The sequence below is a fragment of the Bacillus rossius genome, chromosome 6, assembly GCF_032445375.1.
Source record: "Bacillus rossius redtenbacheri isolate Brsri chromosome 6, Brsri_v3, whole genome shotgun sequence".
Lineage (NCBI taxonomy): Eukaryota > Metazoa > Arthropoda > Insecta > Phasmatodea > Bacillidae > Bacillus > Bacillus rossius.
In genome coordinates, this window is record NC_086334.1 from 4,196,777 (window position 1) to 4,213,927 (window position 17,151).

General features: G+C 41.2%; 1 protein-coding gene across 5 annotated transcripts in view; it reads left to right on the plus strand.

The window, feature by feature from the left end:
• Positions 1 to 3,536: 3,536 nt before the first annotated feature.
• Positions 3,537 to 17,151, plus strand: part of LOC134532530 (uncharacterized) — a 38,660-nt gene continuing 25,045 nt past the window's right edge. The window contains exons 1-2 of one of the 5 annotated variants that reach the window (XM_063369007.1): positions 3,537 to 3,633; positions 10,886 to 11,057. In XM_063369007.1, the coding sequence (XP_063225077.1) occupies positions 3,568 to 3,633; positions 10,886 to 11,057 (238 nt within the window). In that variant the 5' untranslated portion in view covers positions 3,537 to 3,567. Of the gene's footprint in view, positions 4,357 to 4,463; positions 5,421 to 10,810; positions 11,058 to 17,151 lie in introns of those variants that run through there. The other 4 variants (XM_063369011.1, XM_063369008.1, XM_063369009.1 and 1 more) reach the window with 4 other exon arrangements.

The window sequence follows — 17,151 nt, forward strand, 5'->3', positions numbered from 1 at the left end:
TTGTTTGTGTTTTGATACTTTTTAATTTGCCCTTGAGACTTTGTGTTTTGTTCCGTTCCATGCAGTGAACTACAGAACGGGCATGGCGTCGTTTATCTTTTGAAGGCTATTTTCACCTGGAATAAGATGAGTACAAAGCTTATTACGTGAATTTAAAGGCATTGTTTCAGGTGAAGTTAGTTTTTGATGCGATCATAAGAAAATAAAGTCCATTTTGATAAAGAAGCAATACGAATACCAATTCTCATTTTGAAAACTACCAAGCTGATACGAAAACACGTGGCTTTTGTGTGTGGTTATGTTTTTGCATTTTTTCTAACTATTGTTTTAATTACTTTTTTTTCAACCGTTATAATCTGTGAGTTCTGTTGCGTGACATTTACATTGTGTTTAAAAAAATATGCATAACTGAACATGTTTTTCCCCAGAATTGTTAACATTACAAGAATGTAAGAGTATTGCATGTTGTAATGCTGCTATTGTAATTCTCTAAGTAGGCCCGTTATATTGCTAGGTGTGAATTTGTAATAGTTTTTCTATTTGTGTAGTAAATTTTTTTTAAGAATTCATGAACAATAATTTTTTAACCTAACCTGAAAATATTAATCTGTACTTTTTTTTTAGCTTATGTCGAAGAAAACTACTTTTAAGGAGAATTTGCTCAAGGAGTCACAGTTTCAGCATATCAAACCCTCTGCTAAAAACATAAATTCTGCGTACTGCACTTTGTGCTACAAAAGTATTCAACTCAGCAATATGGGCCGAGGAGCTCTCACCAGCCATGTCGAAGGAAAAAACACATTCGCAATTCTGCCGTCAAAATAACACAATTAAAAAACCTTATTTTACCTCATGTTGAAATTTTTATATTACATTTAATCATATGCACGTTAATATTTATGGTATGTACTTCATAAGAAAGTCAGGGAATTTTTCTCTTAAATTTCTGGAAAACGGAAAAGTCGGGGAATTCTAAGATTCTATTTCTGTAGCAACCATGAAAAGTTAATTATATTAAGTAATGGGTCGAATCCCAATTTTCTTGAATCAGAATCTAGTTCCAAGGGTAAAAAAAAATAGTTAAAGAATAAAAATTTTTAACTTTCATCAAATGCTTCATATAATGCACTTTTTAGTTGGTGAGGTTTGTTCAGTTTTATATTGGTAATTCCTAATGATTTTACACTATTTGAAATGTAACGAACTTATACCAATCAGAGATTAGGAAAGGATCCAGATGGAGCATAAGGTCAGTTTCAGAGTGAGGGGTGATGCCTAAAGGGGAGGAGGAAATTACTGTACTACACGTACCAATAAGGTAGCCATTTGTTTACCATGACGACGTCCGACCGACGACCATCCCTAAGCCCGACCTGCACCCGCCAGTATACTCTCCCGCTAACGGAACGCACCCCTGGCCGTGGCCCACCCGAGTCGAGCGAGCCACCGAGCCGAACGGCCACACCAGACATTATTATTATAAAGCACACTAAATCCGAGTGGACTAGAGACGAACCACACCCATTCCCCCTCAAACAATTAATTACGAATTTTGCGACCTTAAAGTCTCTTCCAGACGCAGTCATTTAGTTTTTAACGTAATGAGGTCAAGCTTGGCGCGGCAGGGGCCGACGCGCCACCGGACGCCATGCCAGTTCCGCAGTTCAACTCGACTCGCGGACCGGGACGGACCTACATCCCACGGAGAGAACACATCCATTGTCTTCATCGCAAGTAATGTCCGGTAAATATAGTCATTTAGCATAAACCAAACCTTTTTCTATTCATCTCTCCGTGCGTGCCCGGTCCGTTTTTTACGGTTCAGGACCTAATCCGACCGCGTAAACGTAAAGACGCCCCGCACCACACCTGGTGCGCAGGGTCGCTCTTCAGCATACGGCACGGGCCGTCTCCCGCAAACCACAGAACTTTTCTTAAGGCCACGCGCCTTCGCGCTGACCACAAACCCGCAAGGAAAACTTCGCCAAGTTTAGTGGCGGTGCGTGTACCACCCAGTGGGCACGGCACCCGTGTAGAAACAATCGCTTACGGGACTGGCCGACTCCAGTCACCCACAAACTCTGTGTGCCACGTCAATTGTGCGCGCCTAATTTTCATTAAGTGTACTTTGTTAACGTAACTTTGCGCCACGTCATTTGTGCGCGCCTAATTTTCATTAAGTGTACTTTGTCAACGTAACTTTGCGCCACGTCATCTGTGCGCGCCTAATTTTCATTAAGTGTACTTTGTTAACGTAACTTTGCGCCACGTCATTTGTGCGCGCCTAATTTTCATTAAGTGTACTTTGTCAACGTAACTTTGCGCCACGTCATCTGAGCGCGCCTAATTTTCATTAAGTGTACTTTGTTAATGTAACTTTGCGCCACGTCACCTGTGCGCGCCTCTCTTGCATCAAGTGTACTTGGCCTGCATACTGTTACCCGAGAAACCAGTGCCACGAAACATTGAACATGTACCGGCCTGCACCCCGCAACGGACAAGTAGCCCTCAGGGGCATGTCTGTACTCAGTAATTGTATGGTGTGACGTCAATCCCTTGAATAAAGGCACGTCGCTACTACGGCAATCCCACGCATTCTTCTTTAACGTAAATTCCCAGGCAAGACCGCCGACGGTTCTAGCGGACCACGCTGGGGCAACGAACCACGAACCCTCATTGGTTAGACACCGAGCTAGCCTGGCGCCCTCCCGGAACATAAAACGTTAGTCAGACCAGCCACCCCGCTAGAACTCGCGCCCGGACTCGAACACGAGACCGCGGACGACGGCAACCAACTATTACAGCTGTACCTGTATTTGAGGTTAAAACTCTGAAGGTTAATGTGAAGTTGATGGAATTTATGAAACCATGTTTAAAGCTAGTTAGCTCTCTTTCTGAAACTATAATTTTGTGTTTACAGATAGCAAAAAAAAACAACTTATATTACCTATTTATGTTGTCCAGTCGTAACATATTAATGCATTTCTACGCAAAAGACATTAAGATTAAGTACCTCAAAAGGTTGGTAAAATATATTTCCACAAGTAAGTAAATATAGTATATCTCATTAAGTTTAATGTTTGGTTTGGTCTAGTCCTTTCATTTTAACTCTTCAAAACTATTGAAGGTTCATTGTAACTATATCAAAGAAAATAATAAGATAAACTTATTAATTTCAAAAATGCAAAGAGAAATCTAAAAAAAAATTTCAGTTGAATAATTTAAGCATGTGGTAGATGTTTAATAACACATTTCACCAACTCTTATAATTTGGCATAACGGGAAAATGTGTAATTATAGAGTGTAAATTGATAGATATAAGTAAATAAAAAAACAAGGGATGGGGCCTAGCTTATTTATATTGAATGGTAATGGGCAACAACAGCCTGTGAGATCAGGAGAAGCCCTGGGGGATGTCATCAAACTTGGATGAGAATTACGTGGCACTGATTTATTACACCATGTTACTCTTCATGCGGTGCTGTCCGCGTTCTGGTGCCGAAGGCGCATCTCGGCAGACTTGCTGGTTAGCAGCAATCCGACCAAGTCCCTTACAGTGATGTATGTATGGCTGGCCGAGCAGGACAGTGTTGCACGCACCGTGAGAAGACAAAAGATCCTGAACTACTTCAGGTGAACATGTTTAAGTAAACACGTTTACAAACGCGAAAGTGTGCGGTTACACGGTAGTTGCTGAAAAGTGTGTTTAGCTCTAAAACCGATTGTCTACTGTCAACGAATGACTGTGTTGTTGATCTCTATTTTTTAATTGCATCCAGAAAACTCGGGATTTTCTCACTTGTTTATACAGCATTATCAGCAGAAATGAAATGTGTTTGCATATTGCTCAATATTTTTTTTACAAATCGGGAATTCAAACATGCACAGTAAAATTTTTAAACTTATTTTTTATTATTTTTTGAGCGAGAGTACCTATCTCAGTTTTAAGAAAATTAAGGTCAGGATAAATTAAAAAATATGTATAATTATCTGTTGGTTTTTTTGTTGCATTCGGAAAAAATATTACTCGAACTTGTGCCAGAAACAATTTCCATCTAGAATTTCTGCAAAAGACTGTTTATATTCTAACCAGCCAATCAGAGGCTAATGTAGAAGATATGTCGATCTGAACTACTTTGCCAACCTGTTTAAGTTAAATGAGAAATGGCCTCGAACGAAACATGTTCAGACTGTGTGTAACCGCACTCAACAGCTGAACATGTTCACCTGAAGTAGTTCAGACTCCCGTGTAACCGCGCCCTAAACTGCAATGGACGGAAAAATTGGCGACATGGGAAACTGAACACAAGAGATCGTGAGACGGCTCACCTAACAGTCCCGGGATAAGTTAAAGTTGTGAGTATTTGCACCTTTAGCCCGTAAGCGTAGGGTGGGGGGGGGGGGGGGGGGAAGCCCTCATTTCACAGACGAGAGAGAAACGCCCGATCGTGCATCTTCTGTTTTTTTTTTTTTTTTTTTCATTGTAACTCATGATAACTAATGGTCAATTAAGTTAGGTTTAGGTTAGCTACATTATAAATACTTTAAAACATTGTGGACGGTTGATTTGGATAGGATAGCTACTGTGAATTCATGTAAACGGTTTCCCAGCCCTGGATAGCTACATATTAAAAAGTTATTTGCTAAGCAACTATAAAATGATTTTACAGTATTTTTAATTTAGCTATACTTACCTAATATAACCAACTATCCACAATGTTTTAAAGTACGTATTTATAATGTAGCTAACCTATTGTGCTGTTACTAGTTTCAGAATGCACAGAAAGTAATCACTTATTTTAATGATATTATTATTTATTAAAACTTATTATATTGACTATTATTATTATGAAATTTTATTATTTAATTTGTATATTGTTCGCCCGCAAAAGTTATTTAAAATATATTCTTTTTAATTAGGTATATCTACGAGAGCTATGCTCTATGTAGTGAGGAAGACATATATGGACCGGCAATTAGATATACCCCTCTAAGGACCAATTGAACAAAACGTATAAACTGTGTTATTATACGTGTCATATACGAAGGATGTGGCATTGTTGGAAATTTTGTTTTTAAATTTAATTCAGTTTTGTGTTTGCAACTTTGTTAATACCTTTTGTTTACAAGATGTGATTTTGTAAATTTCGTTAACGGCATTCCGCCCCGGCCAATCAGAGGCCATGTTTCAAGTAGAAGGCGTCTGTAACGTTTCTATTTGAGAAGAAGTTATGTAAGAAATGGCGTCCCAGTGAGATGCAAGGGCGCGGAGCCTGTTAAAAATTCAAAAGAAAAAAAGATATTAGCTATTTCAGACCATCCGCAACAAAGGATGAGTTTTTTTTCGCCGTATTGTTAAATGTTTACTAGTTTGTTAGGGCATATTCTGACGAATATGTACCCAGGAGTGATTATTTTATGTAAGTAAAAACCCTCCATACCATGTGAAACAGCGCCATACTAAAGTTGTTATAGCGACGTACTAATTGAAAGAACATTGAGTTTAAATTATATTATCAACATTTTAAAAGACTTTAAATAACCAAAAACAGTAAAGATTTTTGTAATTGTAAACAATCTAATTTATCAATTTTAACCCAGAGGTGAAACGGGAGAGATAGTTTTGTGTTCTACCGATCGTAAAACTGAGCTAAAGCCTAGGTACACGAACTCTACAACGAACTGAAATTGTTATTTAAATACTTGATTTTGTGGATTGCTAACTCGTTGATCACGCAAAAATGCAACATAATATTACGTATATTTGAATGGACCTAAATGAACTGTTGTATCGTAATCATGTGTGCGACGTAAATATCCACAGATGATTAACGAACATGATAGTCATTCCACAACCCAGTTAAGTAATTTATTGATAATAAATTTTATTTAAAATTTTTGCAATTAATAAAGTTTCAACGTATGTTAATTTTCCTTACCAATTTCCCAAGATATGAATGAACCTGTCATATTAACCTATGTTTTGTGTTGTGTCTAATACTCATTTGTGTTAAGTGGGTTAGGCCCTTGTGTAGCAATAGGCGCCGATGTAATAAATTGCCACACATGTAATTAAATATTACACATAATTACCAGAACCTGAATAATATCTGTGTTGTTTGACCTACCCTTATACATTATTACAAATTAATTATATATATATATATATATATATATATCAACATCGACAGAAAGTAATAGTAACCAACAGTCAAACCTATCTAGCATAATAATATTAGAAAGTAGCTGAGTGGGGAAGAGCACAGCACACTATCCTAATCGACCGCAAAATTTAATGCTTATCTATGGTTTATAGAATGAGATAGAACGGAAAATGAACTTCGGGTGTGGCTCTCTCGTCTGTGAAATGAAGGCTTCCCCAGTGCGGGCATCGAGCTGGCAGGTCGACCACGGAGCGAAGAGAACACTCACTGTCGGTTGTGGTATTGTGACGATCGGTGCGCGAACGCGTTGACCTCAACGCCGAGTGGTAGACGGCTGTGCCTAGCGATGCCAGGCCGTGCAGGGCTCCTGTTCGCGCACCAAGTGTGCAGAAAACAAAAGAACTTGAACTATTCTCTGAACTAGAGTCTTTACCTATCTGAACTATTATTCAGAACTCAGGTGTAGTCAGATTTAATAATAATTAAATACTAATATTACTAGTTCTCTCTGGATATTAATCACTCTGATTATTAATACACTGTCGAGTATAGACTCTCTGGTTATTTTTAATTTGTATCTGGGCGCCACCCTTATGTACAACTTAGCTTCGTTACTAGGATAGGACTAGTGTAGTGTGGTACATAAGAGAAAAAGGAAAAAAATTTCACACTCCGAGTCTAGAATTGACATGAGATTGACAACATGTAAATTAAGGTCATTAAGAAAACAAACATATACACAATAAAATAATAACAGGGTAGCATAGGATTAAACAAATAATCTTTAATCAGATAAAATATATATAATTATTGGTTGGACCAGTGGTATACTATAATGTTTTCTTAAATAACAGGTGGTGTGTTGCACACATGATAAAACAACAAAAGTTCATACAGTTCAAATTAATTATGTTTATTGCTCTCAATCTAGAATCGAGTTTTTGTGTGAAAAAAAAATAATGTTGATTATCTTTGTAGTTTAATTTAATTCAGTGTACCTCGGCTGAATTCAGTGTGTAATTGTGGTAGAGCATCATGAGAGCTTCGTCTCATTTCAGCTCTGGGTTAGAACTATTTAAAGTGTAGATTAGAATTCGTAATTGGCTTTAACAAATGTTTTTCTCAGTAAGGCTTTACTGTGTTCAGCTCAAAATTCAATGTTTATATGTCCGTCGGCAATATTAAAATTACGTTAATGCGGAAATACAGTTCATTCAGGATAGCATCATGAGTCAGATTTACTTACGGTAATTCACTCCTAATTACACGTCATATAGGATGTGCCCTATTTAAACAACATGTAATTTATATTCAAACGACGATTGAAAACATCCTGGTAATCGGATGATCTAATTAACTCGTAGATATTTCAGATTTTTAAGGGGATTGAAACCCATGCTGTCTAGCCAACGCCGTCGTTATTCCAAGACTTTTCTCTTAATTTCAGTAATGATGCTTATCTTAAGTAACATGGCCTCTCATTGGCCGAGGCACAAAGATCGTTGACTTAATTATCACATCAAAACAAAATACAGACACTTAACAATACAACTTAATATGCTAAAATGTCTTAAATTTAAAACTTGATTTTTCAACAATGAAAGTTTTGTTATGCAAATTACGTATAAAAAGTTCAATTTGCCGTTTCAGTCAATTGCTCCCTAGAGGGGTCTTGCTAATTGAGGTTCAAAGTCACTTGGGCTACGCCATAGAGTATGGTACTCGTAGATATGTCCAAATACACAACGATAGAGAAAAACATAAAAATGTCAACAAATAATAATTAAAAAATGTTATTTATAATAAAAACAATATACTTTCTGTGCCTGGGACAGTCATGTAACAGCACAAACTTTCAGGCTAGTTAGACTTGCTCGTACAGATAACAACAATATCATTTAATTAAAGAAACAATATTATATTACAAAATGTCTTACAATAATGTGTTTTAAATAAATTTTAGTTATGGTGGAATGTTACATAAAACCCTGGCTGAGGAGCACACAAACGTCATTCAATACCTTTACATGATTCAATAGACGCGCGGGCAGCCATGGATATATTTCTGTTGCGGGGCCATTTTCCTCAATGCACTTCCCACAATTTTTTTTTTAAACACTTGCATTGTACACAAGACATGATCTCATAAAAATAAAAATGGCAATGGGCAACAATAACCTAAGTGATCAGAGGAAGCTTCGACATAAATATTTATATACATTAAAATATATGTGTAGAATACTCTAGCCTTGGGATATATAGAGGTAATTGCTAAAACGATTATAGAGCACTATTTCCAGTGACAAGATAGCAAATATTGTAATAGGATAGTCAAACTTATTATTAATACACATCACACTATCAATTCCCAGTGTGTTGAACACGTTAATTAAGCCAATGTGAATGATCTTTGCCGTAGATATTGGGCGACCTGAAACAAATAATCAACAAACATAAAACAAGATATTTTTATTTTTTAAAAGAACTCTTCCAAGTTTTCGTCTCAAATTGAAATAATTCACAAATCAAACTAGAGGTGCCAGTAAGAAGGGCACAAAAATAAAGGGACTTTACCAGATATAAATGTTAGGCAGGTTTATTCACAATACTTACCTACCTAAATCGGCATTGGTGTCTTTCGAAATAATTTACTTTAAAGTTTTGCTCAGCTAACCTCTATAATCTAGAGCAAAACCATTGGATTTGTAGAACAGAAGGTAAATGAGTTTTTCATTTAGGGATGTAGCACTATTTCCTATTTAAAGATATTAAACTTTTATAACACCTGCACATATTGATACTTTATATCTATTTTGAAATAATTTTAAGTGCGTTTCTCACGTTTTAAGTTTTCAAAACGTGATGTAGTCTGTGAGGTCTGATTCCAACAAGTTTTTGTTAGCAACAAAATGGCGTACCTTAAAATGCACAGAATCAGTAGTATTTTTAATGTGCGTCGTTGGTGACCAAAACTTAACACCAACGATTAATTGTTTCACTATTCTGGCCGAATTGTGTGCACTGGCATCAGGTGACGCCGGGCCACGGAACCTTTTTAAATGTTCCATTTACCCACAATGCAACAGCCTAGCGATCCAAGTTTTAAACAATCCAACACTTGAATCACAGCGTCGCCGGGACAGCAGCCAATCACATTGTAATTTCAAGCATGTATTGACATGCTCAAATGCCTTCCCTTAAAGTTAAATACAATAACTAAAAGTTAAACGGCGCGAATTGATATAATTTGTACCCTGTCCACACTGGAGTAGTCGGCCAGCATACTTCGGAAAAAAAAAGGGGGGGGGGGAAAGGGGGGGGGGGGGGTTTGTCTGTAATGTTGGTTTACGGACGATAATTTTACTTGATAACGTCATAAGAAAACATTGATGAAAAATTGCATACTTTTTAATTTTCAAATATTATTTACAGTTTTTGCAAATTTAATTTAAATAAATTGTTTAAATATAATCACGAACAATTAGCTAAAAAGCCCGCCTTAACCTGTTTGATATTATAGAAGATTTTCTCACGCGGTGGTTGGCCAGTTCTTGCACGCTCGGCTCAGGCGGAACGTGACAATGAGTCGCTTTTTCGTGCGTGCAGCCGGCGTTCATCGATTTATAAGACGTTATCACGTCAAACAATTGACATTATATTCAGGTCAAGTTTTTGTATAGCTTATTATTTAAATAGTGCACTTGGTCACATAAATAGCAAGCTTGTTTTTAGACCTTGAGATCGACAAATACGGTAATGGTTCACCACCTCCACTCTTTAGATTTTATAACACTTGAAATAAAATATATTACAGCTACACTAACGTCTCCTTAGAACCCGCAATCATCAGTAACATCCAACGAGCATTAACCCTGTAACATCATTCTTAATGGCTGACATCTGCAATCGACACTAGCTCTGCCTACCAACTGAAATTGGTATCAAAATGGTGGCCATGACACATAACAAGGCCATCCTCAGCAAACAAAATGGGTGGGTGAGTGGAGAGTTGTGAATTTGGGGGTGGCCACGAGTATGTGCCATAATTTCTCCCTCGTTCACATAACAGCATGCCAGGATTTATACCTTGTAAGCATTATCGCACGATAAATTCTCATTGCACGATTATTTATACAATAGTATACCATATTTCCGATACGACATGCCATAATTTTGGACGTACTATAAAATGAGTTACAGATGACCCGCTCCCTCTACTAGTTTAACAAGATATACAATCAAGAGTAAAGCTCTTAAAATACAGAGTGCTTCATATTTAGGATGATAAATGTTTTATTCTGGGGGGAAGGGCAGGAATTTATGCCGATGGGCACCAGAACGGGAAGCCTAAGATGTACATCAAATTCTGTCCCTGCCCGAACACCCCCGAATATTCACCTTCGGCCAACTTCGGGTTTATTTATATATATTTATCTGTTTATTTTAATGTAGCTATACTAACCTAACTAACCGTCCATAGTGTTTTAAAGTGTTTTAATGTAGCTAACCTAACCGACCACTTTTAATTTTTGAATTCATTTTTCCTGCGCAAAAATAAAACAAGTCCCGAGGTTGGCCGAAGGTGAATATTCGGGCGTGTTCAGGCAGGGACAGAACTCGATGTACATCTTAGGCTTCTCCACCAGAACGATTACGTCCGCCGATGACTTCTTTTCACCGTAGAAATCGGGGGACCGCATGATTACGGCAAACATGCGCAGAGGCTCGCTGGAGACGGGCTGCGCGCGCAGCTCGGGCCGCGTGTGCGCAGAAGCGAGCGCGGCGCGTCGCCCGAGTCCAGTACCAGTCGCCAGTCGGCGCGTGGAGATGTGAGAGCAGTCATGGGAGCGACGTGTCTAGCCGTCGGCGCGCTGGTGGTCTGCCTGGCCGCAGGTAACCACCACGCTTCCGTCTCTCGCTCTCTCTCTCTCTATATATCTCTCTATCTCTCTTTCTATCTCTCTCTCTAACTCTCTTTCTATCTCTCTCTCTCTAACTCTCTTTCTCTCTCTCTCTATCTATCTCTCTTTCTGTCTCTCTCTATCTCTCTATCTCTCTCTATCTCTATCTCTTGTCTGTCTCAACACATAATGGGCATTATCTTTGAAAGATTTGTGCAATGGGAGTGCATGACTTGATGTAAGCTTTTGGACATACGCCATTGCTGGTGGTGTTTATATCCTGTTGACAACAACAATTTTTTGCTTAATTTAAGTTTTTGTCTTTTGGGTAATTTTTAGTTTCTTCTACAAAAAAAAGTGCGTAGCAATGGCGTATGTCCAAAAGCTTACATCAAGACATAATGGGCAGTTTAACTAGCATGTTATAATCTATATTTTACAACTTTGAACATTATTTGCGTTTACGTCAAAAAAAAATTTCGTTGACATATAAAAGAGGGGAAGTGTTGAAGTGGCCTCCCTACCTGGCCGCCAAAATTATGCATAGCGCTTTAGAGAAACCGCGCAATACATTTGTGTCGTTTATTCACGGAAATCAAGGAAAGTCATGTTCTGATGTTCTCTTATTTAATATTTTTTATTTGTTTGGAGTATGACTTAAACAAGTGTTTTCAGAATCAATTTTTAGGTATGAGAGTTCCTATACCGAAGTTTTAAATCTCCACAAGGACGATGTAGTTGCCCTCTTGTTACAATAGCCTTTGTGTTGCTGAGTCCGTCGTGTCAAGATTGTCAAATGTGTTTACCACGTCTAGCTGAAACTTATTTTTTCTAATCAAACAATGTCTCTCGCACGACAGACAGGTTTCTTTCGATACAGTGCGGAATATGAAATTGTTTATTTCGTCATGAAGCATGCATATTTGTAAAACTGCACGCCGTGTTAGACTCGCGCGCCTAGCGAGCCTCCCGAGCCACTGTCCGCGCCTCGCTAGCGGGGAAACTAGCCGGTACCTTCACCGCTGTCTGCGAGACCACCCGCTGCACCCGAAAACTGCCTCGTTACCGTTGCAAATTTTTGTAACCACATTCCCTCCACTGATCACAGACTATAAATCTCACCTCACATACTTAATTACTTCAACATCTAAACTACCGTCCATTGGTCACCGCTGATCCTGAGGAGGGGGGGACAAGAGAAAACCCCCAAGAACCCCTCCTCAAAAAGATTGCAAGGGGGTTTGCACGCTATATGCTGTGTGTGTGTTTTTTTTTTTTTAATAATTTAGCGGACTTTTTGATCGCTTATTAGCAGAATTCATTAGTAGAGAAAAAAAATCACTAATTCTTCATTATAATTGACTTAATTTAACTTTCAATTAGTATTATAAATATGCACTCAACGCCGTCTTCCTTTCCATAGTTTTAACACGTGCCGTTGGGCGACGAGTGAAGTCGCTCACCGCCAGGAGTACCAACCCAGACGCGCGCAAACACCAGTGGCTCCCGACACCAGCATGGTTGGAACTTGCTGTCCTGACCAACAATGCTTCCTGGACCATCCTCCTTGTTCTATACTGAACCTGCCTGCTTGATCTAACCCCGCATGAATGTGCCCAGGGTTTACCCTGTGTCCATGCGGGTTGTACCTGAGCCAAAACTTAACTAGTTATAGACTAGTTAGTCATGGCTGGCCAATCCACGAACGAAGCACAAGATGCATGTTACCTTCTCTGCATGACTGAAACCCAGCGTGATCAGGCGCGTAGGCTTCGGCCTGAGACGCAGTTAGAGTATTCCCCGACCCAGACCACTTCCAAACAAATACACTTAGTTTTAGTTGGGTAAGGGAAAGAAAATGGGCAGCTTGTGAGCGGCGGCCGGAATGAGATAGCGCTTCTCCCTCGTCGTCTACCCCTACTCCACCCTCGCCGTGGGACGTGCAGTCCTGTCGAGACGTGCTCTGAGTCTGACATCCGCCCGCCGTGGAGGGTGCACACAGCGCCGTGGCCAGGGGTCCAGTATCATCATTACTTAATATATTAGGAGTGAGATTTCTTTATAATTGAATTTAAAAAAAAATTGGTTGTCTGTAAAGTCGGTTTACGGACGATAGTTTAACGTGACAACGTCATAAAAAAAAACATTGATGAAATGATTGTATACTTTTATGAATAAAATTGAATCATTTTTATTGAATTATCACTATTTTGTATGGATAGAAAGGAGTGATATGAAATCTACAATTTAATTCCTAAATTTACTTTTATTTGCACTCATTAATTATATGTTTATTACTTTAACGAACAGATTATTTTAACTATACATTTTATACAAAGAAGGAGTGAAATGAAATCTACGATTTAATTGATAAATTTACTTTTATTTGCTCTCATTAATTCAAATATGTTTATTACTTTAACGAACAGATTATTTTAACTATAACGTTTATACATATTTGCTATTTAACTTCTTCCAATCTGTGTCATTCTGTTAAGGATAGGACGATGATATTAAAAGTAGGAAACGAATGGGAGTGTTTCAAGTTTAATGTGCCTCGAAAAAGTCAAATCGATGGTTGTTCCAATCGAGTGGAAGAGAGATAGATGCGGCGCAAGCGTACAATGAGCGTAACGGGACACTTTTTCGTGCGTGCAGCCGGCGTTCATCGATTTATTAGACGTTGTCACGTCAAGAAATATGTATATTGTCACACTGAAATCTCACCTGTACTTTTAGAACTCCAATGTTTACACTCATAATTTTAAGTAACGATTTCGCTTGCGAAATGGAAACCAAACAATTTATTTATTTTTTAATTTTATTTGATTGTTTCTAATACTTTGCTCATACGTCAGCTGCTTGTTGATTTCGTTAAAAAAAAAAAAAGTCATACGTACGTACATATACATTGAATTAATGTTTTTGAATACGTGAATCACGCCTGTACAGGTTGTATGAGAGACATGCTTACAGTAACACGTATAAACCGGCATTATACACAGACTGCTTGGAAACGCAGTCCCTGCCGCTTCTGGGTATGAGGCACGTCGGGCTGTAATGGGGAGGATGTACATTACAATAATCCTTCTGTAACCTTATGTAGCTAAGTTGCTATAATTTTGTTATTCTATCTTTGCGTGTTTGTTTTATTTTTATTTTGAAATCCCGGGAGGGAGGGGTCCGGGCCCACGGGCCAGATGTCTTGCGAGCTGGACTCTGAGACATACACATGGGCGCAGTCCTACGGAGCTGAGCAGTGCCCAGTTACTCATCAACTGTTCTAAAAAAATCCATCATCGTAACGACGCCGGTGCGTGTATCAGTAGCGAGTATCATCCTTAGTTTGCTTTGTGTATTTTTAACGACGAGTAATACTTCTCGTTTCAATGTACGATTTCTTCCATTAGCACTGTTCTTGTTTCGGTGTTATATTTAGCCAGGTATACGCCATATAGCGGAAAAGTTTTAGATACAGGTTTAATATGTAATGGATTTTTTAAAAATATATCTTAAACGTTATATTTTGATTTGAATGAGAATTTTGGCAGTACCTGCATTTTCTTGTAATTCATAAAAGAGCATCATCTGATAATATTCATTTTTCACTTCTAAGGAAACATAACTGAAAGACCATGCTTATTTCTATATTTTATATAAATAATTTTTGGATCATTTAATATTTAAAATATAAACTCTGGGCATAGCACATAATATAATGGAACGATTTTTTTATTAATAGCGACCAAGTGCTACAAATAGTTGTCTCCCGTGAAACAATAATCGGTGTTTCAACATTGAATTTTTTTTTCTTAATGACTCCAACTGTAGTAATACTGTTAATACACTATTCGATGGCCAAGAAAAATAAAAATATGTTAGTAAAATGTAATTAAAGTTATTATAATTTATGATGGTATAAATATATAATATTTTTAATGAGAATTGAAAAATAATAGTGAGACACTACACGTATCGCACGTTAAACACTATAGGGTTTAAATATTTTGAAAGGGTATAGCACTCTAGGAGGAGATATTTGGCCGAGGAGATACTTGCGATCCTTGGCCGCGGCCCGCTGACACATGCTTGCTTCCTCTGCCGAGCCGCCCTGTCCCCATGCCCCTCGTCCCTAGATAACAGCTCGCCAGACTTCATGCCCGCACTATACACTGCAGTTGCCCCCCGCTCGGCAGACTTCCCGCCCGCACTATACACTGCAGTTGCCCCCCGCTCGGCAGACTTCCCGCCCGCACTATACACTGCAGTTGCCCCCCGCTCGGCAGACTTCCCGCCCGCACTATACACTGCAGTGGCCCCCCGCTCGGCAGACTTCCCGCCCGCACTATACACTGCAGTTGCCCCCCGCTCGGCAGACTTCCCGCCCGCACTATACACTGCAGTTGCCCCCCGCTCGCCAGACTTCCCGCCCGCACTATACACTGCAGCTGCCCCCCGCTCGCCAGACTTCCCGCCCGCACTATACACTGCAGCTGCCCCCCGCTCGGCAGACTTCCCGCCCGCACTATACACTGCAGCTGCCCCCCGCTCGGCAGACTTCCCGCCCGCACTATACACTGCAGTTGCCCCCCGCTCGGCAGACTTCCCGCCCGCACTATACACTGCAGTTGCCCCCCGCTCGGCAGACTTCCCGCCCGCACTATACACTGCAGCTGCCCCCCGCTCGGCAGACTTCCCGCCCGCACTATACACTGCAGTTGCCCCCCGCTCGGCAGACTTCCCGCCCGCACTATACACTGCAGCTGCCCCCCGCTCGGCAGACTTCCCGCCCGCACTAAACACTGCAGCTGCCCCCCGCTCGGCAGACTTCCCGCCCGCACTATACACTGCAGCTGCCCCCCGCTCGGCAGACTTCCCGCCCGCACTATACACTGCAGTTGCCCCCCGCTCGGCAGACTTCCCGCCCGCACTATACACTGCAGCTGCCCCCCGCTCGGCAGACTTCCCGCCCGCACTATACACTGCAGCTGCCCCCCGCTCGGCAGACTTCCCGCCCGCACTATACACTGCAGTTGCCCCCCGCTCGCCAGACTTCCCGCCCGCACTATACACTGCAGCTGCCCCCCGCTCGGCAGACTTCCCGCCCGCACTATACACTGCAGCTGCCCCCCGCTCGCCAGACTTCCCGCCCGCACTATACACTGCAGCTGCCCCCCGCTCGCCAGACTTCCCGCCCGCACTATACACTGCAGCTGCCCCCCGCTCGGCAGACTTCCCGCCCGCACTTTACACTGCAGCTGCCCCCCGCTCGGCAGACTTCCCGCCCGCACTATACACTGCAGTTGCCCCCCGCTCGGCAGACTTCCCGCCCGCACTATACACTGCAGTTGCCCCCCGCTCGGCAGACTTCCCGCCCGCACTATACACTGCAGTTGCCCCCCGCTCGGCAGACTTCCCGCCCGCACTATACACTGCAGTTGCCCCCCGCTCGGCAGACTTCCCGCCCGCACTATACACTGCAGTTGCCCCCCGCTCGGCAGACTTCCCGCCCGCACTATACACTGCAGTTGCCCCCCGCTCGGCAGACTTCCCGCCCGCACTATACACTGCAGTTGCCCCCCGCTCGGCAGACTTCCCGCCCGCACTATACACTGCAGTTGCCCCCCGCTCGCCAGACTTCCCGCCCGCACTATACACTGCAGTTGCCCCCCGCTCGGCAGACTTCCCGCCCGCACTATACACTGCAGTTGCCCCCCGCTCGGCAGACTTCCCGCCCGCACTATACACTGCAGTTGCCCCCCGCTCGGCAGACTTCCCGCCCGCACTATACACTGCAGCTGCCCCCTCCTCGCTGCTCGCTGTCAAGAACACTCGCGGCTCTGGCTCACGTCTCCGGCACCTGAGGGGATCAGCCCGTGGTCAGCAGGGATTCAGGGGTGTCCGGAGCGGGTCCCGAACCGAGTCCCCCCGAGTGACTTCCAGAGGATCCCTTACTACCTTCCTTTTTCCAAAACATCAGTCGTCTGCCACAGTGTAGAAAATACAGTTACGATTCCAACTACATTGTTGACAGAGCGGCTTTTGTAAGAACAAATGAAATCCGGTTCTAAATTCAACAATGGGAT